Source organism: Botryllus schlosseri, chromosome 1 (genome assembly GCF_051294905.1).
Source record: "Botryllus schlosseri isolate E-star chromosome 1, Bs_hap1, whole genome shotgun sequence".
Taxonomy (NCBI): domain Eukaryota; kingdom Metazoa; phylum Chordata; class Ascidiacea; order Stolidobranchia; family Styelidae; genus Botryllus; species Botryllus schlosseri.
The window spans coordinates 9,916,102-9,942,142 of NC_137236.1; the positions used below are offsets into that span (position 1 = coordinate 9,916,102).

Genomic DNA, 26,041 nt, shown 5'->3' on the forward strand with positions numbered 1-26,041 from the left:
TTGGATCGTTAGCTATGGGACTATCAATTCTGCTGCTTTTAGCCGGCTCAGCAGTTCGCTTCTCGTCGTATTCAATCGTGAGTCACGTGTTGCGAATCCATCCGTTGGTTAGTAATCTAATAATTGTATACAATGGCAGCCGAGGCCAGCATAGCGGTAAAAATTTAAAAAAACTTCGCCCGCAAGGGCGCAGTCAAGGGCTTCCGCGAATGGATCCACCAAATTCCTTGTCGACATTTAAAGAGAATGCATTATAAGTCAATTATTTTATGTTGTGCTTGTCAGGTCTCAATAGCAATTTAATGTAATTGAAATTGTAATTGAGCAAAATTTTTGTCAAATTACAATTACAATTACAATTACACAAAATAAAAATGCTTCAATTACAATTACATTACAATTACATTGAAATATGTAATTAATTACATTCAATTACATTACAAATTACAATTGATCCAACTCTGCAGTGCAGTGCAGAAATAAATTCAGCCTGTGTGTCTCTTTCTCAATAAATCACAAGCGACGAACGTAAAATGTGATCATTCTTCATCATTGGAAAATTATAATTTTTATATTAGAATAAAAAGAGTTTGAACGAAATATTGAACAAGTATCGTAAAGTTTTTAATGAAATCGACAGAAGTTGTGCATTTAAAGACATTTTATACGATATTTTAGCGTCTTCAAAACACGCATTATTTATGATAAAAACGACTTCGTTATCAAGATGTAATTACATGTCACGTATGCATATGAAAAGGAAATACTGACAGACTGAGCAGTTGTACCAGTGATGTAGCAATAACTGTCTGATCACAACACAATATCATTCTCAAATTCAACACAAACATTAGATAAAGTTTGTAAGTGAAAGGGTATCTTGACAAGAATGCAATTATGATATTACAGCTTATTGGAAATACATGTATGGATTTTATACAAAGCATATTACACACTGGGGTGTCACGCAATGAATTGACTTCATAAGAGAAAACTGTCAAAAATTAACAATTTGAATTTTACCGGTTGTTGAAAACCTGCCATCGTCGAGTTATATACTGAACGATTGAGATCAGAAATACTTGACTGCAATTAATCCAAAATTCACCATATTGAACTGAATTGTTATGTATAGGTATTATTGATAGTATAATATGTTAGCTGAGTCAAGCAGCTGATTTGGAAAAAATACCTATCAGTAGGTATACATATGGAAATTCGTGATGGATTGTTATGTTCAGTCGACAAAGAGGTCGTCTTCTAAGCTCAACGGTACCAAACGCTCATCAAGCTCAACGGTACAACCTAGTAGCACGATTCATGATATGACCGACAAGGCCTCGATTCCAACCTCGGGTGGAAAATATATTTGGATCATTCCAAGGGACAGGGAAAGGTCAGTCATCGATATGATTATTTATGTGTATTCGAAGGCTTTGTTAACATGAGTCTTTCCCTCGGTTGCATCTTTTCCTGTGGTTGATTGTGAATCCTCGTCCGTTTCACATTTCTTTTCGCTTTCTCCGTCCAGTTCGATACTTGAATTGTCTCTTGGAGGAGACTTGTACGTTAACAGAGCTATCAGCAACGATGTGATCGATATAATCTGTCGTATTAAGGCAAGGTAAGAGTGACATAAATTGATAAATTTCAGACGATGAAAGTTATCTAAACCTAAATCCACGTTCATTAAGTAGTAGTGTACCCTGTACAGTACATTTTAGACGAGAATATAGCTACGGGAACAATAATACAAAGCAGTAGTATATTGCCTTACTGTAAGCTCTATGCTAAGGAGATGCGATCGACACATAAAAATGATATGATACACATTTCTTTGTCTGGGATAACTAACCGACGACGATTAGGACCACGTTTAAAACGTCACAGGCCTGATAACGCTAATCAGTAGCCAATTTTAATCCAAGATACGATTACGATTCAGAATATGCACTTTTTCCAGCATATCAGGTTCACGACATGTCTTAATATTAAAGCTTCAATGTTGTGTTACTATGTTCTATTCCTTTTATGATCATTGGGCGGCGTTATATAATTCAATGTTGACGTAATTCATGACGCATCCATTTTGGGTCTAACTACGATGGCTGATAAGGAAAATATAGCTAGGAGGCTTCGCCTACATTTTGGAAAATTGATTGGTATTTCGAGCATTCAATTCCAGATGTAGATAGTGCTTCGGTGCTGAGTGTGTACTGTGCAGGGCATGGTATGGTATGGTATGGTATGGAATGGGAATATTCCATACTCCATACCCGCCCAATTGTTCCATACCATACTTGACAATTTTCCATAACTTAGGTTATGATACTTTTTCCATACTTTCGCAACTTGACCAACCTCTCAAGTGATATTCTATTTTTGATGTGTGGAAATGTTCCGGCGTATATATTCTAATTATTTTGGATGAGAATATCCATTTAAACGGCCCTGATGCAACAATGATATCCCCAGTTTATTTATATCATAAGTAGTCAGCGATGTAGGAACTTATAATGTAGGCCTATACACATGGGATTATTTGGAAATCACAACAGAATCTCAAGGCATGTAAATCTAGTGTGGTAACGCACTGCTAACATAACCTAATATACAGAAACACATAATACAAAGGTATTGCCAAATTATAGGATTGGTTCCGAACCTTCGTACACTTTAAATTTGTTCCTCCAATAAAATTTCTTAAGATTTTCTTTTGTAAATACTTGCTATTGGTGAAAGTTAAGACCCCCGCAGAACGGAACAGCACGCAATAAAATTAATGATTACGCAACTGGTAACCGTACACACAATTTTGTGCCTCCGTAAAATGGATATAGGTGAGGTAAGGCGACAGAAAAATAGGAAGGATTTGAAATTTTTCCAGATGTACCAAGGAGCATCAATTTACATGTGTAAATGCCGAATATATTGCATGGGTCAGATAAACTTCCTGTTGTTGACGAACTTATGCGTATGGTGCCACCATAACCTACACTGTCGCACGCTACTATAATTCGAGTAGTAAGAAATATATGTCATTTCATCAGTAATGAGTCCGGCTATGCTATCAATTAGCGATTCTACAATCTTCCGTGAGTACATATTCTTATACATATGAACTTTTATTTTAACGAATCGGGTGATTTCAATCACACCTCACATCATTTAGCATACGAATGAATAACAACCTATATGAGGGAAATCGCGTGCCGCTGTCCAATCGATTATCGCTAATTGGAGGCACTGATAATACGAATTGCTGAATTGCAATCGGCATTTCATACAGACGTCTAATAAACGAAGTTAAAATTGTAAAGAATTTGTTTTCCAAGTGAGTCTATTCCCAACCAGAAGGCCCTAAATTCCCCACAATTGGGGTATTCACCATCGGTTGGAAACACCTGCATTGAGATATACCTTTCAATAATTTTTACATCACCACAATCATTTTGCGACAGGTAATCAAATGTCTATTTCCTCCGCCAATCTGTGGGTCACACTCGTTAGCTTCATCAGCCAACATCAAGGTGCCCTCTGTCCATTATATCAGAAATCAACAGTTTTCATGAAGTTACAATGCGTGTTGTAGGCCAGCATATCGTAATGTCGCTTCAAAAAAAACTACATATTTTTGAATTACAATGATGATTCTGTCAAATAGATATTGTGTGATGATCATATTCCCAAAGTGCAGGTAATTATTTCCAAGTTCAACAAATTGATAATAATATTGATGTAACTTCTACTTTGGTTATTTACGTAGTGGAAGTTACGATAAGCGAAATGCAATTGTAACGCGAAAATGGTCGAATATCATTCATTTTTATGATATTTAAATCGGAATAATCATCAATAATATTATTTTCATTCATATGCCCGACGCAAAACTTTGTTGCCTTCAAATTGATGCCCACCGTAATGGTTGAGTCATGAATCACAATTTGAGATATGAACATAGACAGTGAGCGATGTTATGTGGTATTCAATCAATTTGACAAATCGAAAGTAGGACTATTGTCATGGTTCTGGCAAAACTGTCTAAGTATGGAAAAAGTATGGAAGTATGGAAAACACATTCCATACCAGACTTGGGAAATTTCCATGCCATACCATACTTGCACTCTTCCATATTCCATACCGAAATTTCATTCCATACCATACCATACCATGCCCTGGTACTGTGTATGCTGTATGAACAGATAACATATATAATCTTCAATAACTAATACGAAATCATTAGAGACACTAATTCAAGATAGTATCTTAGTTAATGATATTGGTGTCATTATAAAGTACAGTCTCTCCTACCTTCGCACATACGAGCAGGATGGTGAAAGAATTCGACATGATACGGTTGTCGTACAGACGACAGGACGCGCACTTTCCGCACACCTCTTCCCATACTATACAGGATGCATCGAGTAGTGCGCCGAGAATCAGTGGAAGCGGTATCAATCCGAGACAGCGCATGATCACCCACTGAAATTCAGAGGAGGTTGAAATAGTCAGCGTTGCTACTAAGTACAAGTACTGGTACTCAGTATAAGTACAAATACAAACATCTCCATCCAAGACATACAAAAACAACATCTAGTCAACACGTTACGAAGATAATCCACTCGATTGCAGTGACCGTTTCACTATTACATGTGATGCAAACGTATCCCAAAACGACTTTTTGAGTACATAAAGTCAAGAGTGTGAAAAATAAGTAGTTCTGATGCAAACGACATGGGAAGTAGACGCAAAAGTAGTCTTAAAGCATATCCACTTAAGTATTGCCAGTATGCAAAACCTACTTGAGTAGTACGAGAATTTACAATTTACAATTACTCTTGATAGAACAAAAACGAAATCAAAATTTTTGATGATCGAAAGAGCAATTTCATCATGGGGTAAGATTACGGATGTCAAGCATAATAGCGTGATTACCTGTATTCCAATGGCAAAGGACCTTTGATGCAACGGCACTGTTCTCAGTGAAACCTATTACAAAATACACATACATTATATGCATGGCATAGTTGAAGCGGCCATCAAAATATATTCAGCTTACCTGTAACACCGGTTGAAATTTTAAGAAAGTGAAGAATACCAACATGGAGGCGATTGCTATGTTAAATCCGACTGAAGGGCATGGGGTTGTTGGATTGCATTTCCCAGTAACGGCTGTTGCATTTTCTAATGAAATATCGTCGTTGGAGTCAGCTATTCCCGTACAATTGACGATTTCCTATCAGAGGTAATGAAACATAGCGTTAACGAAGAAAATGGCGAGAGCACCAGAGTAGACACATCCCAAGATTATATTGGACATGCCAGAATGAAGGGATTACCACCCTTCTATTGATTTTCGGCAATTTATACTTGACTATGAACCACTTTTTTATGTTAGCAGCATTGTGTCGAAATATACTCTTCACAGAGACGATATATAAAGGTCTATGACCAGCAGATCTTAAGATATATCCTAGGCCATTCATCCATGCGTTTGACGCTGGTCTGCAGGAATTCCCTTTCCTGGTTTTCAGAAGCGGTCTTGCACGGCTTTAGACATAACTAATATCCCTCAATTTAGCATTCATATACAGAAATTGTCTATAACTGTTCACAGCAACAAACGGCAACTGTCGTCTATTATATTTTGTGGCATATTTAGAGGTCAAACAGAGCCGCAAGAAGGTTATTTTATAGCCGCGGTTAAGGATCATTGCTATCGATTATTGGTTCTCAACCAAGGATAAAAGCAGGTCCTGTAAAGTGTCGTGTACGTCCGCCAAATATATTGTTATGTTATATCACAATTGCAAAATGAAATAAGTTGGAAGCTATTCGAAGAGAGATGCAACATGAAATTTTCAATTTATTTACAAATTTGGACGCTACGTAACGTATCGTCATAGAGGGTTAATCGTCTACTTTGAACTAAGCTTAAGTCACAATATTACAAGCAAACAGGGAACGTTGCAGTTCTTTCACAAGATACCGAACAATCAATATGAATTTACTGGTTTTTAACTGAACTTCACCTTGCAGAAACTTCTATAAACCACGTGGGAAAACGTATATTATCATCATCAAAACTGCAGGCATAAATCTGAATTTTCCAATATTTGGTTTAGCGTTGCATAAATATGTCGTAGTTACATTTGGGGGTCAATTTCGATTTTTGGAAAAACACTGGTCAGCAAAGTTTGTTTTGAAACTAATACCGGTCCGCAAGCTTAAAAAAGGTTTAGAACCACTGGTACATATGACTGCTAAACAACAGTAGTGAACCATTGCCGATTTTAAAGTATTTCCCCAGCCCAGACAAGGTTAACAAGAGTGGGAAAAGGGCAAGCATTGGGTCATTTATTTCTTTGTTACGGAAACGCTGGAAATTGGTTGGTAACGAAGTATTTAAATGCGGTGATTCGATTCGATTAGCTCACTCTTAGTTATTTCATCAACATACTTTCGAGTGTGTGAGAGTGCAATTGGCGTCGCATAGTGAAAGATACGTCAAGCCGTCAGCCCCGCAAATAGGATCATAAAGATCTGTGCTACAACCACAACTTCCTTTACAGCTGTATATCGATTCTCCGGGACGGTTGACACCTGGAACATCTGTAAGGAAATTTCGTCATTTACAAACCGAAGTGTCACTGAGCAGTAGCGAAATGTCCCCAGTGTTTAATTACACAATGTACGCCATCATCTCTCCGTCGATCTGACATATTGATGCAACTACTGCGTGAGTAAGGCGAAAGCTGTTTTGTGATCGCCTAGCTCGATGTAGCAGTGCTGCGACCAAGCGGAGAATATCGATTTTGTTATCAGTCACAAGATGACAGTATACCCGCGCATTGGTCCGTAATCAGAAGCAGCGGAATCGAGGTCATAATAATGATGTATGTATGTAACCTTGCACCCTCATGCCACTGGACTTGACCGTAACGATTGATTAACTAGCATTTTGTGGAATCACATTCCGAAAACTCAAAAACAATACATTTAAGATGACAGTAGCTCGCAGATTAACTTCGAGCACACGTCAGCTCATGTTCGAAATATATTTGGTATAAAGCAAAATGCAAGTTCCATTTCCGGAGTTGCACTTAAATTCGAACGAAAAATTGATTTGAATTCCTCTGCCATATGTAGTCTGATGACATCTCCGACTCCAAATCTTAATCATAAGCCAGCCAGAATCCTCATATTTGGTGTTTAAAATGGAAATCAGAAGTTTAAGTGTATTTAGATACTTCAAGATGTCAGAATTCTGATACACCATTACGAGAACCTACCTGGGGTTTCGCATCTCATCAGAAACACGAATGTGCAGCACAGCGCCATACACGCGCACCCGATAGCGAATTTCAGCATCCAGCGAATTCCCGGCTTTAGCCGAGTCACCAAATATCCTCCAACAAGATGGGAAGCGAAGGCAGCAACAATCGCGCCGATTCCTGTGACAGAATATTACCAAAATGTACAAACAGGTATTCAAAGGAATGGCATACGCGATGCTTTCATACCGAAGTAAAGTCCGGCTTGAGACGGAGGGAAACGGAATATCGATTCCACAAATTTCGGACCGAACGTGGAAATTGCAACGATGCTGCCAGAGTCCATTGCTCCCGCTATTGATACGCATACAAGAGTGGGATTTTTAAGAACGGCCTTCAAACACCTCGGAATATCCTTGAACCTGTCATTAAAGTTATGCCGTTAGCAAAAGCCTGCCAGACAAGTCAGGCATTATCAATTTCGGAAAGATGTTTCACAAATTCACACGGTAAAGTGATCGCCGTTATAGTCCATCCCGGTTAGGTTAGGAATGAAATTACGTAAGGCAATGGTTCTTAAGCTTTTGGTAATCATCGAAAGCGACAGTCAGCTAAATGCATTCAAGGAGTCCTATCAGATTTGAAAAACTATAATATACTTCTTTCGGTACTAATACAGGGGTCATTACTAGGGCCAGTTTTTGCAACTTTTGCAACTTATTTTACAGCTTCCGACAGCTTCTTCAATACTCGGAAGTTATGTAGCATGGCGTATTAAGCTGTTTGGAGGATTCTTATATTGCAACTTTTTGCAACTTTTTTCCATTTTTTTCGCGCAAATTTTATTAACTTTTTTGATTTTCCATGTTTTGCCAAATTTTCCCGATAATTCATGCGACTAACGTTTTACTGGAAATATTTGACACTATTTATGTAAATAGATCGCTTGATTATTTCACTGTCGTTTAAATTTGAGGTCCTTTTCGATTTGACGTACGTTCAGGCTAGACCGCCGAAAATTATATTTTCACTGGACCAATTGTTTCAGGCTATTGATTTTGTTGAAGACGCCAACATTGAGTTTGCTACAGTACCTTAGATACGGATTGATTCGAGTATCTCATACCCTAATAATTTCGAGGAACATTTCCACGAATGCAACTTTTTAGTGCAACGCTGTGCAAAGTTAATGCAACTTTTTACTGCAACTTTCGTAAAAAATAAATGGAACTTTCCACGAACTTGACTGGAACAAAAAGTTGCCCTAGTTATTACCCATAAATTAAGAGATCAAAATCGACCTCAAATCAATGATACGCTGTTTTCGAAAAGGTAAATTATATGCACGCTACTGGAATTCCATATAAATTACCTACATAGATGAAAATTATTATAGTTTCGATCAATTGTTGAGCTGTGGCATCTCGAGGAATTGACATCTAGTTGCCACTGTCTGGACGAGGTTGCTCAATTATTTGCCTTCAACACGCGTTATCAGGATTGACCGATTTCAAGTCGGTAAATGGCACAGTCATACCATTATTGCTACAGAGTCCACTGTGTTTGTTCATTTAGATATCCACCATCCCAATGAACACTGATAGCCCAATTACCCCTTAGCAAACAAGTATGAGTGTCTCGAAGAGTTAAGCTGGGCCGAAACCCCGAAACTGACTCAGCGAACCCCTGGTGCTCTACTGAACGAATCCAGATTAAGAACCACACTGACGTAAGTTCGCGTAAGTTAAAAAACACGATTAGGTTGTGTTCAGTCAGAGAGTTAGGATGGGGTGTATTGGCAAGGGTGGGTTAACGTTGGCGTTTGCTTTGAGTTTGATTACGACTTAAGTTGCGGCCAGGGAGACCTGCCTGCCATCAGAGGTAAGCGACAAAGCGACACAGCACCGTATTACTGGAAACATTCTGTACGAAATAGCAACTGTATCCATTTGTCTGCATTAACAGAAATGAAATATCGAATATAATCATCTGCAGCCAGATGACTAAATGAGGTCAGCACCGAGTAGCAAAACATTTTGCTGTTGATATTTGTAATATTCCTGGTGCTTTGCGAGGACAATGGTCGATATTCTTTAATAATATTCCACATCTGCAGACTAGTAACACAGCTAACTTAGGGGACTTTTCAGTACACTGATTACGCGGAACAGATGGCGAGGAGGGGCCTAGATAAAACTCCAACACTTGTGATGTGATTTTAGAGTCGACCTCAGTCGGACTCGAACCCGCAACCTATTGGTGTTGCAGCTGTGGGTCATACCATTATTGTATCTCCCCATACAGCGAAACATTTTGCGACCACCGGGGAAATGGTCATTGCGAATGGTATGCGGTATGCTAACTGGTTTTCTAATTTGTCTTGGTCTAGTTGGTAGCTATAAGCTAAGGATCAAAAGGCCGGGGATATCCTAAAATAATTCAGATATGAATTTGCTGACTTTGCATATGAATGTTTCTGACAAAATTCACCAAGTACGTCAAATATTTTCATGCCCTCGACGTGAGTTTGTGTACTCGAATTGGTTTTCTTAGCATTGGTGATTTTGAAACCTACCAACCCGTCCAAATTTTCAAAATCACCTTCTTATATGCTCATCGTAGCTAATCGTGTTTCTTACCAACGTGGGATAGGACCTGCATGTGCTAATTTCGTTGTTTGTAATCATATATTCAATTCAAGTCCGCCGGTATTGCGTTCGTTTTCACGCACCTTTTCCCGAAATTATCGTCACCCCTCGCTTGTAAAGCTTCGGCATTCTGATGGATCTCGTTCTCCCGTCCCACGCGGAATCGCGACGTATTGGGAAGTTGCTTCGGGAAAAGTATAATCGGCACTGAAATCACGATAACGCAAACGCCGCCAATGAGGAATCCGAGCCACCAATTGCCGATCCAAAATGCTGAGCTCTCGTCGATATCGATTCTGTTAGCGATAGCGAAAAAAAAAGTTTCAGCTCAGTTCATTACTAATGATACCCTCGGACCATCACATCAAAAGATCGCGATACAATGAATGATAGGATGTCGACGCAAATGATTTGATATATTCCAGATCATGCTTGTGCGTAGGTACGTATTGGAAGGTATGAAAGTAGGCACGTAGGGTTAATGACCGCGTTATAATTCTGAGTTAAAGATTGTTTCCGAGTACCACTAAGGTTGCATTTGAAACAAATATTTTTTCAAAACACTTTGGTTGAAACATGTTTTGAACAGTGTTGTAAACAAATGCCTTTCAACATAATTGTGATTTTTTTTCAGTTGTAAAATTATATGCCAAAATAGTGTAAATAATTTTCAAAAACATGTTGTATTAGCTTTCGGACAATTACCACCAGGTATAGCCGACGCATATCGATATGGGTTGGCTGGAACCCTCAAAATATTCGGTTCAACAGCTGTAGTACAGATATTTCGGCAAAGGAGCAATATTTACCCTATATTTTCAATTGTCAATGTCAGTCAACTATGACGTCACAATTGAATGTTTGCGACGGCACGGCTTAAAATAAAAGAAGATATGAAAATCATGTTTTAAACAAGGGCCTCGATTTTAAAGGTGTTTGTTTTAAATTGATTCTTGTTTTAAATGCAACCCTATGTACCACCCTTTATGGCGCTTTGGGTGTGAATACATAGTTTTTCATCCTCTTTTAGTTTTGAAATTGGTTATCAGTTCACTGATTGAATTTGCGGTAAGAAGCCCCCATACCACGGTAACTGAATACATTTTCGAAGTTAGCACTTATTTATGGTGTGATAAGTCATTCTGTGTTACTTGCTAAGACTTATCTTGTATTTTCGAGTGTATAGCCACCTGCAATGGACCGCCAAAATCATTTGCACGTCGACCAAATATACTTTTTCACCACTCAATTGAGTATTTTTTCAGGTCTTACCTTTGTACTTCTACTCCAAGTAGTTGAGATATGTTTCGCAAGTCACTAGAAATTGATGTATTTGACTCGTTTGCAAGCAGTGCAATGTGTATGAAAGCACAGTGACGCACCGTATAGTGAAGTTTACTGAATTAGCTTCATGCGCTATTGTGTAAATCGGTAATATACAAGATTTGGATTTGCAGTGTTCACATGGTGTAGAGATAGAAGTACTCTGGAACATAACCACGTTAATAAGTATCGCCCGAAGACAAAACCTGATTGACTATCTTGAAGTGACCCTCTTGAAATGTAAGTGTTGCATATAGTGTTGCATTTAAAACAAATGGTGTTTTAAAACACACGGATGATTTGCACCCAGTATAGTCCACGTATACGATATGGAGAGGCTGGAACCCTCGAAATCGTCGTCGGTTAACAGTTATGGCAAGTAAATATAGATCATTGGCACGGAATAGGTGTTTTGATGATCATGACCACCGACCATAAGAATTCCGCATAACGATAGTCCTTGTTAAATATGTTTTTGGTCTGTTTATGCCAGTGATCGGAAGCCCTTTTCGTCATAGGAGCCATATTTACCTTATTTTTTTCAATTTTTAATGCCAATACACTGTGGCGACACAATCATCGATTCGTGATGTCAGGGCGAAAAATAAATAAAAACATGTTTTAAACAATGTTTTAAATTGATGTTTGTTTTAAATGCAACCCATAGTTGCATATTTTCGGCACGGGAACTTGGAATATTCAACTATAACGTCGACACCCTTCGAAATCCCGTTCTTCCTTTTATTTATATAATCGGCAGTACTTACTCTTCTCCCAAGTTCGTGTATAAGCGGATAAAGGCACCGCCTGCGATGAATCCGATTCCAGGACCAGCTACGGAAAATGCGAAATAAATCCCTGCGAAAAAAGGACACGGCGTCGACTTTAACAGATACTTTGTAAAATTAAATTGGATCGAAATCATATCAGCTAAGTTAACTATCTGTTACCGGAGACAAGCTGAATGCCACTGGGATAGCGACATGGTAAATCGAGAGGACCGAATTCGACTAGGTAGGTCATTTAGTCACGACGTTGGTTCACTGTGCGAGCATTTAATGGTGCGGTATTTCACAATGTATATAGGCTTTATGAGTTTAAATAGCTGGTTCGTGGTACAGAACTTGAATATAGCTTTCAATACAATATCCATTGTAGAATAATATTTATTAACTCGAAGACTTTTCGGGTGCCTCTTTTCAAGAGTTATCGGCACACTAAAGGGATTTAAACAGATTTAAAAGCAAAACCAAAAAGGCAAAGTATGACGCAATAATCAAAATCACAAACCATGAAATTCGCATTGTACCAATGGCAACAATAACAAACTATGAAGTAAGTGCCGATAACTCTTGAAAAGAGGCACCCGAAAAGTCTTCGAGTTAATAAATATTATTCTACAATGGATATTGTATTGAAACCTTTATGAGTTGGCAGCACATTTTCAGAGTGTTGACGTATGTTCTCCAAAATATAGAACTCATTCTTCTAGCAAAGTGGATTTAACTTTTTCCTACTAAACGTGATTCTGCTGTCATTCAGCATCACATTTGGTTCACATTGAGTCGGCGGCTTTAACTCTGGTGCGGAATTAAGCTTAAACGCCAATATCCGTAGCTGTCAGTGAGTAAAATAAAATACAACCTTATGACTATCGCATTATTTCGTGGTGAATTATAATTAGGTATGTAAGCACAGGCGCATATCATCTTATGTATGAGTGTAATAGTCTCACCTGATTTCATCAAGTGCGGAATGGAGTAATCTACTTACCGTGGTACAATGGGGTCTCGTTTTTCTTGACGTTTGCATCTAGATACGTGATCACCAATGTGAAGAGTCCGCAAGCACCGATTCCATGCAATATATGCCCGACGATGAAGAAAGCCCTGTGATATTAAACGAAAAATCAGCACTGACATACGACCGACCTTCAACATCGACAAGTTGGGGATCGGACTGCAGTTGAAAGAAAGCTGCCGGTTTGTTCAAAGGTGAGATTAGTGTTCTCTTGAGATGAGATCTTCCTGAACACGTGTTTAAGTAAGTTAGATGTTGAAAAACCTGTTTTACAAGCTAATACACTTCAAGTGCATAAACGAATGGACCGTATCGGAATGCTTAGGATGGTTAATCAAGTGGAAAGCATCTAACATGAAGTTTATGTCTGTAAAAAATGATATATTGCTTAAAGCTCACCGATAAACTTTAAGATACTCTTTCCCACATTGCGCAAGCGACATGTCGTCGGAACATATATAGGAGTCTGTCTCTGGGATTTTATACGTGGGCGCGACGAAATGCGGGAGCGAAAACGTGATGGATCCCAGCCCCATGATGAAAACGCCCCAGCCGATCCACTGCGGCTTATGGCCTCTGCCGCCGACGTAGGTTACGAAAAAGACGACTATCAGAAAACCCAAATCGTAGCATCCCGCGATGAATCCCGTTTCTGAGCTTTGTAGATGAAACCTATAAGGGAATACCGGATCTATTACTCAATAATCAGAATTTATGATTAATCATATTCATTCGACTTTTTCGGAGTACTGAAGTCAGTCTTTCCTATGCTTACACAACACCGTAAGCCCGCAGGTGAAAATAGGTATATTTAGTAGATTCCCACCATAACGCGAAGTGTCAATCAGGCTCTGTCTGGTACTAAAATCTGCTTATACACCTTTCCAGAGCGTGGAAACGAGTTAAATAAACCAATCCTGGTTGAGATATATCCCTGGAGTGTATAGTCGGCTATGTTCACGTGTATTGTCTTTATGGGATTTATCTCGTGAGTATTGGAGTATCTGACTTCTTTTGAACTGTAGAAAAGGTGTGAAAGTATAACAGGGCAGCTTAAATTACTGCTCACTTGATTTATATCCCAAGCTAGGGTGACAATCGTTGTTGCTGTTGTTGTTGTTGAATAAGTTTAATATTGGTCCGCGACTTCAAATGGTCTTTTGCACCAGATCTATGACGAGAGTATTATATATAGTTTTATGTCTTTATAGCTCTCGACCAGTTAGTAGGGCATATTCTATCAGAGTACCCATGGCGAGAGGATTGACCTGTAATGTTTCCAAGCGGAAAGGAACGGCGTCTCCTATTCGGTGACAATCGTCGAAACACACGATTGTCATTACAGTGCGTGCACATATGCTCAAGTGGTTATGTTTTTAAACTACTTCCACTTTTACTTGAACAGTTTCGGGGCAAACTACTACTTGGTGTTTAAAATTTGGATTTTTAAGAGTGAAAAGTAGTTTCGAGAAAAATTTACATCTCTTTTAAAAATTATAGAAACGTGCGTAATAGCCCGTCATTCACGTTACATGAATATAAACGTTCAAACAGTAAGCGTGCATGCAGCGTAATTTGCGATTTAACGGTAGTCGCGAAGATAGCGTTGTGCTACGTTCCACAGCTGCAAAACCAATGGATTACTAGTTATAGGGCGGTCCATAATTTATATGCAACCGGTTGAGGTTTATCTCGGCTCTTCCTCGCCATGATATCCGCGTAAGCGGTGTGTTACAATAATCCTAAAACAGGGGCGGTCAACCCATGGCCCGCGAGAAGGTTTTGTGTGTCACGCGAGGTAATTCTCGAAATTAGTTATGACATTAGGTAAAATTGCAAGGCCAACCAAAATTTGATTAGCCTGACCGCGAAATTTGATGATGACTAAAACATCCGTTTCGGCGCATTGGCGTAACCAGGGGCCAGCCACATTTACCTCGGATCTTGGTATATATCGCCACGAGGCAGAATATTTCGTTGAAGATTTATTTGGCGTGAATTTTTTCTTAACACTTCGCATGATGTATTGTCACTCGATTTCATGCATTTAGTATTGGAGCCCCCTCCTGAACATTATAAATACGCGTAATTTACTGAATTGAGTCCAACTATATTCGCAATTAATGGATAACGTGTCGTCCAACATGCGACTTCGCTGGTGCGCTCGCAGCGACATCGCAGGCGATGAAACATTTGCACAAAATGACAGAGGCATGTTTCCCGAAACCTTCGATATTGCTATGTCTAAACGCCGACTATTCCTGTCCTTGCCAAATGAGCTCTATTTATCGAATTCATTCAATACCTTTGAGAAGATTTCGCGCTGCGCGCGACCAGGACATGAATGCGAACTGCACAGTTACACACAGAGTTTTCATGACATGACTGTTACCAATTTTCAAGTGTGGTAATATAAGTCTTGTTTTCAACGTTACCTAATTCGGTTCGCTCCTAACTGACGACTAGAATTAGGTCATCAATATTCCAGGGACACGCGCAATGGTTCGTGAATCTCATGTGGCCCTTAGGCCGAGAAGGTTGGCCACCCCTGGCCGAAAACGACAGTGAGCCATGCTGCAAGTAAGCAGATCACAAATCGTAATAATAAATATCGCCAGGTGCAACATCATAGATGATCTTATCAGAGGAAAGACCGTATGAATACCATAACACAACATGCATATTGCCATTTAAAAAGTAGACACCTCCGATTGATTGCTAATAGCATTCGAACCATTGACCAAATCTAGATATTGAAACTAATCATTGGAGTAACTTTCTGTTCCCACTTCAGGTAATTTTACATGGCTTGGGAATTTGGCGCGGAGATAATAAAGTTAAAGTGATCCGGGAGAATGCTAATCATGTGTTTAAAAACCGCTAATCGACGCGCATTTTAGGCGGAGATAATAAAGTTAGCTGATCCGGAGAATGCTAATCGTGTGATAAAATACCGCTAATCGCGACGCGTAAAGTTGGAAAAGTTTGCGGGCCATGATTAGTCGAGGTGTTCCCGAGTTTTCAATCAAGTGACGTTATCTGTTGCATCATAATTCCAAAAGGCGTTATTAGTTGTCAGTTGTCAATTTGTTGAATGAAACAGCATGCTGCTGATAACAACACTGCCACTGTAGTAGAATTATCATCATCATCATCGCGAAATGAAAGTAGTGTCCATTTAGTACGGTGCAGCTAAAAAACGATTTATAGAATACTGATATCGCTCAGCAATGGTGAATACATAGTTAGTTCGTTGATTGTTTAGTGAAGCCTAGGAGACAGTCGGCACGGTCATTAATGGAGATATTTGCGCGTAGGTTTGTTAACTCATGACATCAAAACTAACTTTATGCGCTGCGATGAACTGGTATCCTTAATCCTGGTTCGATAAATCCTTACGAACGCGATTATCCGTTTAATTGCTAATCCAATTTTATTATCTACGTCCTTATACTTCTACTTTTCACATCTCATAAACGCCAACTACTTTGATCACCTCCGTATTCAAGTATCATAAATGTGTATGTGTATGAATCAAAGTCACAGCCATGGATAATTCCTAACTTGTCCCGCGCCAATACTTAGCAACGTGACTGCTGGTGTTGCTATTTGCAATAGTGAAGTTATTTTGAAATATATACAAACGTAACAAACCACACAACGAGGAAACACCCACAAAATTAAGATTTCCTGCACGCGATTAGTCACGTACAATCCGCTGGATTCTTTCACCAGCTGCCGCTACTATGCGAGCCCTACGGGCATTGGATTGTTCGGGAATAGGAAACAATGAATTATCCCTATCGCGAACTTATAGCAATATTTTGAGTTGCTGCGTGAGTTCATAAATGAACACTTTTGCGGCAGACAGTAAATGAAATTTATTGTTAAACGATGACAATTTATTTATAACCCAAATGGATTTAATATACCATTCGTAACCTTCAAACGTGTTATTAGTGCACGAATGTACATGTCACAAATGGCAAGAACAGCGATATAAGCACGAACAATTATTGAAAGGGCTCTTCGTGGTGGCGTGCTTCATTTATAATGAGTAGATTGATCTTATCGCAGTTAGTAATTTAGAGATTCGAGTGAATTATTTACGGGCTACTTTCTGTAGCATAAACGTTGGCGCTACTGACATCGAGACCGTAGTCTCGCTACCTTCAGTGTAAATAAAACAGCGCCGTTGAGCTAACATCACTTGCAATACTAGAATCAATTTTTCTGTTATACCTAACATGGCTATTGGCTATATCTGTTGAAGGAACTTCTGCATAAGGAAAATGCATTGATGAATGCTTATTTGTGTTTTAAGTCACCAAATCGTCATAAAAAAATCATAAATAATTACTACTAACAAATTGTCACGTCTCGGTGGGGCAAATGCCTTTACGTGATTTTATACAACGTGAGGTTATTTTATATCGGCCTGGTAACTGAATTATGACATCTCGATTTCCGTGAGCGTGTGCTGTCGCGACTATAAATAACACAGCGACATTGAATATCTAAATTTCCTACATCGGGCTATCAAGAGAGTAAGATATCACATGTGGTATGTAGCCTTTCGTGTTGTTTGTGGACAAGCATGCGATATGTGGTATGGCTGAGTTTCAACGCATTTATTCGATGAATAAAGTCCATCATTAATCATCGCATACATTGCTTCGATCAGAACTAAATTCCTTGACATTACGTTACGCTCGTGCCTTTGGTGTTTCTGTACCAATGTCACGAAACGGACAGATTGGCTGCAGAGTGTGGTGACGTCTCAAACGATTCAAACGGTTCACACGCACGTAATATCGAGCGTGATATCCCTGCCAAGGAGGGATGGTAACGTGATTTGCAGTAGACCGTGACAAATGCCGCGGTCAAGTAATGGTATGAAAACTCCTGATGGATGTATCGAGTTATACCTCTTTTCGATGGTGCTGATGATGATATTAATCAACCCGTTGACAATCATTCCTTGAAATAATACCGCCAGAGACAGCAGACATAAGAAGCACTTTGCGTTGTTAAGGCAGTCGAGGAAAGGGAAGCGAATTCTGAAAATAAAACATACCCTTGAAAACACGTTCATAAAATGTTTACCGCAGTGAACTATATTATCTAATGCTATACTATAGCATTCAAATAGTTGATATTTAGCGGCTACGACTATGGATAATGATTGAAGCTAAATACAATGTCAAATGCTACTTATACTGCATTCCAGTTGTATCAAATTTTTGGCTCAAGTTAAGTCCAGAACAATAAGGTGCTGTCCGTATCAACAGCACGGTGGGTGTAAATCGTGTGCAGATTTTCAGCCAACCAAGGAGGAAATCTTCCGCAGCATCAAGCTTTCCGATTCGAGCAGGAATGCAAATATTATTCACGGATACGGCATTATGGTCTATTTCCATTCGCAAGCAATTGCATACAGAAATTATGCGCAACTACTCGATTGAAAAAAGTCGCACGTCATTAGTCTAACTATCAACACGAAGCCCACATAGTATTGCCGCTCTATCGGGAATATTTTCTAGAGTCTGCTCGACACCATCCAACAGCATGCAGACATATAAGCTACATGTCATATTTACGACAAAACCAGGGGTTTCCAGTGTCCACTGTTCAGCAATTTTGCTATTCACGAGCACGCTTAGATTACTCTTATAATGGATCACCTGAAAGAACGATAACGATGTTAAATTGGCTACTGGGGTGTTAGCATCGCGGACAGCCCGTCTGGTTTCTTTCATTCAGTGTCATCACTGCTTGCTTGTGAAATACCTTGCGCATATAAGTTTCCAAATATAGAAGCAGAATGCCCCATTTGGGCGCCTTTCTAAGTCATGAAAAACTTCCGCGGCAACATTATGGCGTCGAAAGCCGTGGGCATCATCATTCGTCTCTTTTCTTGATGTATTTTACGAGGGAGCGTTTCAGTTGATGCCGCCTTCGAATATTTCCGTACATTTTCGCTGGCTAGTCAAAATTTGGAGTAATTCTCGCATTATCAACGACATCATAGCTTATATACCACTTCACGACAAAACGTGACCATAAATTCATCTCAATCCTATCACACCAAAAGATTTCGAATGAACACCCAAAAAATATGAAAGTAACAAAGCTCAGTGTCAACTTTCATCCATATATGGTATACCTACGGCGATTGCGGTGACTTACAATCAATCCCGGTTCCAAGTATAGGCATGACCCACACAACACTTCGTCAGCGCCCTAATGAGTGATCAAAGAAACATCTGGGGAAAAAGTACCCTCCTTTTCATTTTTCATCTCAATACTTTCTTTCATGAACGCCATTCCAAAAAGACATAATACTATATATTCGGAGCGAGACAAGTCCGTTACCGATTACGCGATTCTCGAAAGAGCCGGGACAGGTATCGGCGAAATCTTGACTTATCCATTTACTTATATCGGCTTATTACATGCGCAACTACATGTCCTCAAAACGAATAAAAGCTTATTTTATGAAACGCATTGATTTCAAATCGGTGTTTCTTGATGGGACGCATCATATTTTTCTCTTCGATTCACATTTGTATTGTGGTTGGGGTGCAGAATTTACTACATACAGACACTACTATATTAAACTCGAAAAATCAAGTCGCACTTAATCGACCGAGGCGTGAAGAAATTTTTGAAGTTGAATTAATCTATAAATAATTTCGAATTCGTAAATTCAACTTGCACGTTGATGGCCACTAACTGATGCTACTTGAACTACGCGTTAACCGCCACAGTTCGGCCAACGTAGGACGGAACTTCAATGTTCATGTTCCATTCAGCAATATCCTTTTTCGACTACTGCTGATTCCGAAATTGATATCTTCCAATGCCACAGGAAAAAACAGCTACTTTATAGTTCGCCCCGATATGATCCTTTACAAATGAATAAAACTTTACAACTATCTCAATCATAAAGCGTATGTCGATCGAGCATGCGTGTTAGGCAGGGACGGGCAACTTCTTCAGTAGGCGGGCCGGATATAGGAAAATGAAATACTTCGCGGGCCGGATTCCTAAATCGATACCTAGTTGTGTATTCATCAACCCATGAAAGATTTAAGTCAACCTTTCGGCTCACCTCCCGAAATAGCCGCCAGAGCGTTACTTCAGTGCTGATTTACTGTACCTCGGTCGAATTTTACCCTATATTCAACCAAAATTCTCAAAAAAGAGGACAAAATCTAAAAAAGAGGTAACTTAGGCGTCCTCCGTGGACACTTTCGAAAAAGTAGAAAAAAGAGGACAAATCCTCTTAAAACAGGACGATGGTAACCCTAATATAAAGTGAATTGCAAGTTGAAAGCATAAGAGGCCCAAATCGGTATTGAATGAATTTATTCCGTAATATAGCCTAGTCTTCAATAGCTGCTGAAGTCAATGAGACCTGTGGTCGTTCAAAGTTGTCGACCAGAAACTCTCTGCGGGCCGTACAAAATCCGTTCGCGGGCCATATGTTGCCCGCCCCTGTGTTAGAGCGTCAAATGAACCTTTCCAGTTCGGAACTTGTTTTCCCGGCAAACGAAACGAGCTATCTAATATGACATGGAAATACGCCCATAAAACGTTTACAAATTATTGTTCGGTCGGTTGAGACAACCACCGAGATCTCGTTACTTCCATGAATGCGGAATATACGAAAGTTTATAGTTAGCCTGCATTGTGAAAATAAACAAATCAATCAACTGATGGCAATATTATAAGCATCGGAATAAACATGTGTTATATTTAGGTATAGTAATAAACAACCCTCCCTTGACTTGGTAGGGGAGCAATCATCCTCATTTTTGATGGAGAGGCTATAAATGAAATATTGATGTGTTATATTTAGGTATGGTAATAAACAACCCTCTCTATGACTTGGTAGGGGAGCAATCATCCTCCGTTTTGATGGAGAGGCTATAAATGAAATACCGACAGGAGGATTGCTTATTGCTATAAAACCGAAACACGTAATACAATAAAGTTTCATGTTATCCTAACTCAGATAAATGATGTAGGTATAATATGATGCGACTTACAGTGGAAATTGGCGGTGAGTTATAATCTAAACATACTACGTTAACAGGAATACTTTGCGAGTTCATTACAAAGAATAGAAACCAAGTCTAGCTAATTACACAGTATGAATGGTCAATTGGAAACTGTACAAAACGTTTAGCAGTTCATGTATTGCGTAAATGCGTTGCGTTCACGTGAAATAAACAATACATGATTGAGCCCGTGATTCTTACCAAATGTAAGAATACAATTTATCCTGATATTCAAACCAGATCACATCAATATGTGAAATGAAACAAAAAAGAATCAGTATGTACTGTACATGTGCAATTGTATAGTGTTAAGGTACAATGCACATTCCTGAACATCCATGTCGTATTCAAGAAGTTAGGAAATTCTTCCTGTGGTCATCTGCAATAAGCAAACGCTTATTCTATGTATCTTAGTTCTGTCACTGATGCAACATAACATATGATTATCTTATGTTCTTTTTGTCTCCTGTTTTCTTTTGCCCTTTTTTTTTTATTTTATCTAATTGAAAAGTCGATATATATATACTGATGCAAATCATTGGTTGCATTTTTGAGGTTATTAAATTGTGATAATAAATTTATTCATGGTGTTGTGCAACGAACCATGTCGAGGAGCACACCATGCTCAGGTCAGTGACGGAAAAAAACGTACGACCATCGATCACATTTTGAGGTTATGAATATGATAGTACTGAATCTTAAGAATCGTGAGAGATATCAATTCGCAAGTCCTTCCCTCCTTCGCTATGCGTGCTTGGTGTGAGAAATAGATGTTCCAATTTTACCGCGTAATAGAAACCTTTATATCAGATAAAGAGGAAAACCATGGACCTGCCTTCGCAATCACGATGGTGAGTTGATGACTGTATTCAAATTGGAAACCGTCATACCGATATTTCAGTTAATCTAAATCGTAATTTTTCCGAAGAACAGATTAAGTTACCAGCATGGAATGCAATTATTATAATTAGATCTCGCCATGCAATTTCATTTTCCTCGGTATTTGATCTAGTGTGCGACGATCGAAAGTTCAAAAATTCGCAATTTCACACACGCGCCAGTCTGGAAATATGATGACGCTCGAGTATTCGTGACTTCCAGACGCTTATTCGTATGGCATTGTTTAATGTTCATACACCGTTTCCTGATTGAATAAGCCGTAGATCAGATTACTGGAGTATTCATCACTTCAGTATACAAAGGATTACTGCTCTGTGCAGCCATCTCACATAGTAGCATTAGTTACCACATCCTTCATCATGCACATCCTTCATCATGCAACTGCAACAGCCATGCGTGTTACATGTCATAAACTTTACGACAGAAAGGATTTCAGACAATATAAAATCGTGTCTGAAGGAATGGCATGCCACCATATGGAAACAATGACTACACGATGAACTCGACAACATTGTTTATACTTTGCAAGACCTCCGTATGAACGCGGGTCGAACTTGTAACAGTGTACCTGGATATCATGGCAATCTCAAATCTTTTTCTTGCGTTGTCACAAAAGTTTGCTCGGAAGATCCAGCTTTCTGTTTGTGAATATATAGTGACTCTCTGCTGTGAGCTTGACCCGCAATCACACAACATCAAGAGCGAAACACACTACATGTAAGTTTGTTTGTGTAAGTTTGTTTGTTTTGTTTTATTGAGACATATAATTGGCGCTTTCAGCAACTTGGTCATTTGCGCCCGCACAGTAAATTTCATAATGTCTTTGACTTTGACTTGAGTCTTTTTCCGGCTCATTCGCTGCCTCCTTTCAAGAGTTCGGCTCTCTCTTCGTCTGAGCTTTTCAATGCGCTGTATTACAGCGGGATCGGCGATGAGGAGCCCAGATAAACCTCCGACACATAGAAACATGATAGAGCCGAGGCTCGAACCTCAACCATCGATGTCGTGACTGCAGTGTTTAACCAACTGCGCCACTCGCTTCCCCACTACGTGTAGGTAGTCAGCGAATGATACTTATTCAACCAACCAATGAAATTGATATCGATGTCTGATGTGCAAAAATCTAACATGTGTTTATTGAATCATAAAAACCAAATCCGTGCGATTGGGGTGTTGGCTACTGCTGTATAACTTTGTCCGGTCTGGCCTAGACCGTTAAGGAGTAAGCTTATATTGTCTTGCAAGTCCTCGAGGTAAACGTTGGCAAAGCGACGAATAATATTGATCATATAGCATTATTATATCATTTCATTGACCCGGTTGATACGTTTGGCGACGTCTAAAACGTCAATATGTACTTCGGCATTGTGGCATTATGTGGCCCGAGTCGCCGCTGGGTATCGTGTACATTAATATAGGCTATCACTTCACTGAAATATAGGGTTGGAATTAGCAATATGACGTTACGTGACGTCACGAGGTTCACGTTCGCGTTTAAACAGAACCTTTCAAAAAGGTTCGGGTTCACACGAACCTGAACCTTTCAGAGGTTCACACCATCCCTCATTTACACCCATGTACCAGCCCTGATATACGGGTTGAATATACGATATGCAGCAGTGGTTCTCAACCGCCGGTTCGCGGACCGGTGCCGGTCCACGACGACATTCCCGCCGGTCCGCCAGGTAAATTACAATTTTATACCTTAAATTCAAGATGCAATGTAAAAGGCTTGTCCATTGATCAAATGAATAAAACATCAAATTTTAAACTCATTCAGAACTTCTTGAGGTAACACTAGGGCTGAAAACATGTTCGATTTGACTAAAGGTACAAGACGTGTCATTTGACGACATGCGAGCGACAAGTACAGAACAGGTACGAGCTGACTCATCGCTAAACAGCGCAGTTCGCGCGAACATTCGTCTTTCGATTCATTCATTTTATGCAGGACCGTAACCGGAGCACCCGAAACCGCCTAGTTGGAGAAGGGCTGAGCTTGAAAAGAACCCGAAATTATTTTGCAAATGAACATCAGGGCTGTAACCAAGTCACAAGGTGGCGAGTCACAAGTTAATCTCACTTTTTTAGCTTTGACTCGAGTCAAGTCGAGTCATTTTCAATTCACCACCGAGTCAAGTACGAGTCCAAGTCACTGAGTAGACTGCCGAGTCCGAGTCATGGTTTTTTGACTCGAGGCCGAGTCCAAGTCATTGTGTGGACTTTTCAGTTTCGAGTTAATGTCATGTGAGACCCACTTTTCGCAACTCTACTCTGTGATATCGAATGCTTCTCATTCATAATATCCTCATTTTCGTCACTTTCAACAGTTTCAGATAGCATTTTCAAGAACCAGTATTGATAGACGAAATAATATCAGCGTGATAACTTTACTACTCTTCGAAATTGCAATGAAATGCCTGTCTTGGTAGACCAAGTTTCGATTACTTGGTCCGAGTCATGTGCAATGACTCGAGTACAAGTGGAGTCAATACACAAATTGACTCGAGTCATTACAACCATGATGAACATAAATCATAGCGTATTTATTTGAAACTTTTTCCAACATTTTTCAATTTCTTTTCGCTCTTTGCGCGATTTCGTGTCACTAAATGTCTTGCATATTAGGTGCCTTTCTCCGTGAAATACGCATGATTTATAGAAATAGGCATTTGGGCGTCAGCCATTAGCGCGCCGTGACGTACCAACACATAATAATGAAGATTAGGCTAACAAGGGGCTCCGAAAGGCGTGTCAAAAATACGACAGCGAGAAAACCAATTCAGTCATGAATGGTGGAAAATTTTCGCTATTGACGCGGTTAAGCTACTTTAACTCTTTGCTTATACTGAGTAGTATGAATGTGCTCACAAGCAGGGCTTTGGAGCAGCCGTAAATCTGCATTGCTCCAGCTCCGGCTCCGGAGCTTTCTTCTATCATATATTAGCTCCGGCTCCAGCTCCGGAGCCGCATTATTACCACTGCTCCGGTTCCAGCTCCGGCTCCGGCTCTGAAAACTATCGAAGGTGTCTGTCTATATCGGGGGTGGGCAACCCGCGAGAAGGTTTTGAGTAGCCCGCGAGCTAATTTACCACTATATTATCGAAATCCTGTTATATTATCGAAATTGAATTGCTCAGATTATGAACTTGCAATGCCAACCAAAACTACGATTAGTCTGACCGCGACACTTGGGATGTTGATGACTAAAATATCAGTTTCGACGCATTGGCAGATCCAAGGTCCAGTCACATTTTTAGTAAATCGTCGTACATTACAATACTAAAAAAGTATTCACGCTTGGCGTGTTTAATTGTCATACGATTTCTTGCTTTGTCGCCTACCGCTACCTGTAGATGATAAAACGCCTGATTTAGCCGATTGAGTCTAACTATATTCGCAATCACGAGAGAAAGTAGTTTCGCGTTTGCGCTCGCAGAAAGATCGTCGACGATGTAATGTAGGCACAAAATTATTGTCGCATATTAGCGGAAACCTTCGATATCGATATGTCCAGATGCCGAATAGTCCTGTCCTAGCAAACTGAGCCCATCGGGCGGTATACAGTAGACCCGCAATATACCCAAGGGATAATAATATTAAATTTGAAAATTTTACGCGCCGGGTGCGGCTAGTGGGCAGCGCACTCGTTCGTCAATTCAATGTGGCCCTTTAGCCGAAAAGGTTGGCCACCCCGGGTCTATATAGATTAATAATTTACCCGTAGGTTGGTTATCTATAGTAATCTAGAGTCTCTCAGCCTTCAGTAACATCGGACGCAGCAACGAAGACATAGGTGATACCGTGCCGGCTTGTGATGTCATAATGAATACTTGTCAATTGTCGATAACATCATAGTTGCACTAGAACGCACTTTACTCCGTGCCATTGCTGTGTACTGTGTACAGCATTAGAATTCTGATGAGGCGTTTTAACACTGGCACTGTACTCGTTAACATAAGCCATACTGCTCAATTCAATCTTTAAATGTGCGATTATTACTCAACTGTAACTGTAGTAAGAGCAATAT

The 26,041-nt window shown here is 39.6% G+C and overlaps 1 protein-coding gene across 1 annotated transcript in view; it reads right to left on the reverse strand.

Moving 5' to 3' along the window:
• Positions 1-534: 534 nt before the first annotated feature.
• Positions 535-26,041, reverse strand: part of LOC145453257 (solute carrier organic anion transporter family member 4A1-like) — a 34,566-nt gene continuing 9,059 nt past the window's right edge. The window contains exons 2-13 of the mRNA XM_080331272.1: positions 17,974-18,105; positions 13,445-13,717; positions 13,019-13,134; positions 12,013-12,103; positions 10,006-10,218; positions 7,524-7,696; positions 7,293-7,454; positions 6,461-6,612; positions 5,060-5,236; positions 4,936-4,989; positions 4,312-4,482; positions 535-1,606 (exon numbers count right to left, since the gene is read on the reverse strand). Coding sequence (XP_080187398.1) covers positions 1,418-1,606; positions 4,312-4,482; positions 4,936-4,989; positions 5,060-5,236; positions 6,461-6,612; positions 7,293-7,454; positions 7,524-7,696; positions 10,006-10,218; positions 12,013-12,103; positions 13,019-13,134; positions 13,445-13,717; positions 17,974-18,105 — 1,903 coding nt within the window. The 3' untranslated portion in view covers positions 535-1,417. The remainder of the gene's footprint in view (positions 1,607-4,311; positions 4,483-4,935; positions 4,990-5,059; positions 5,237-6,460; positions 6,613-7,292; positions 7,455-7,523; positions 7,697-10,005; positions 10,219-12,012; positions 12,104-13,018; positions 13,135-13,444; positions 13,718-17,973; positions 18,106-26,041) is intronic.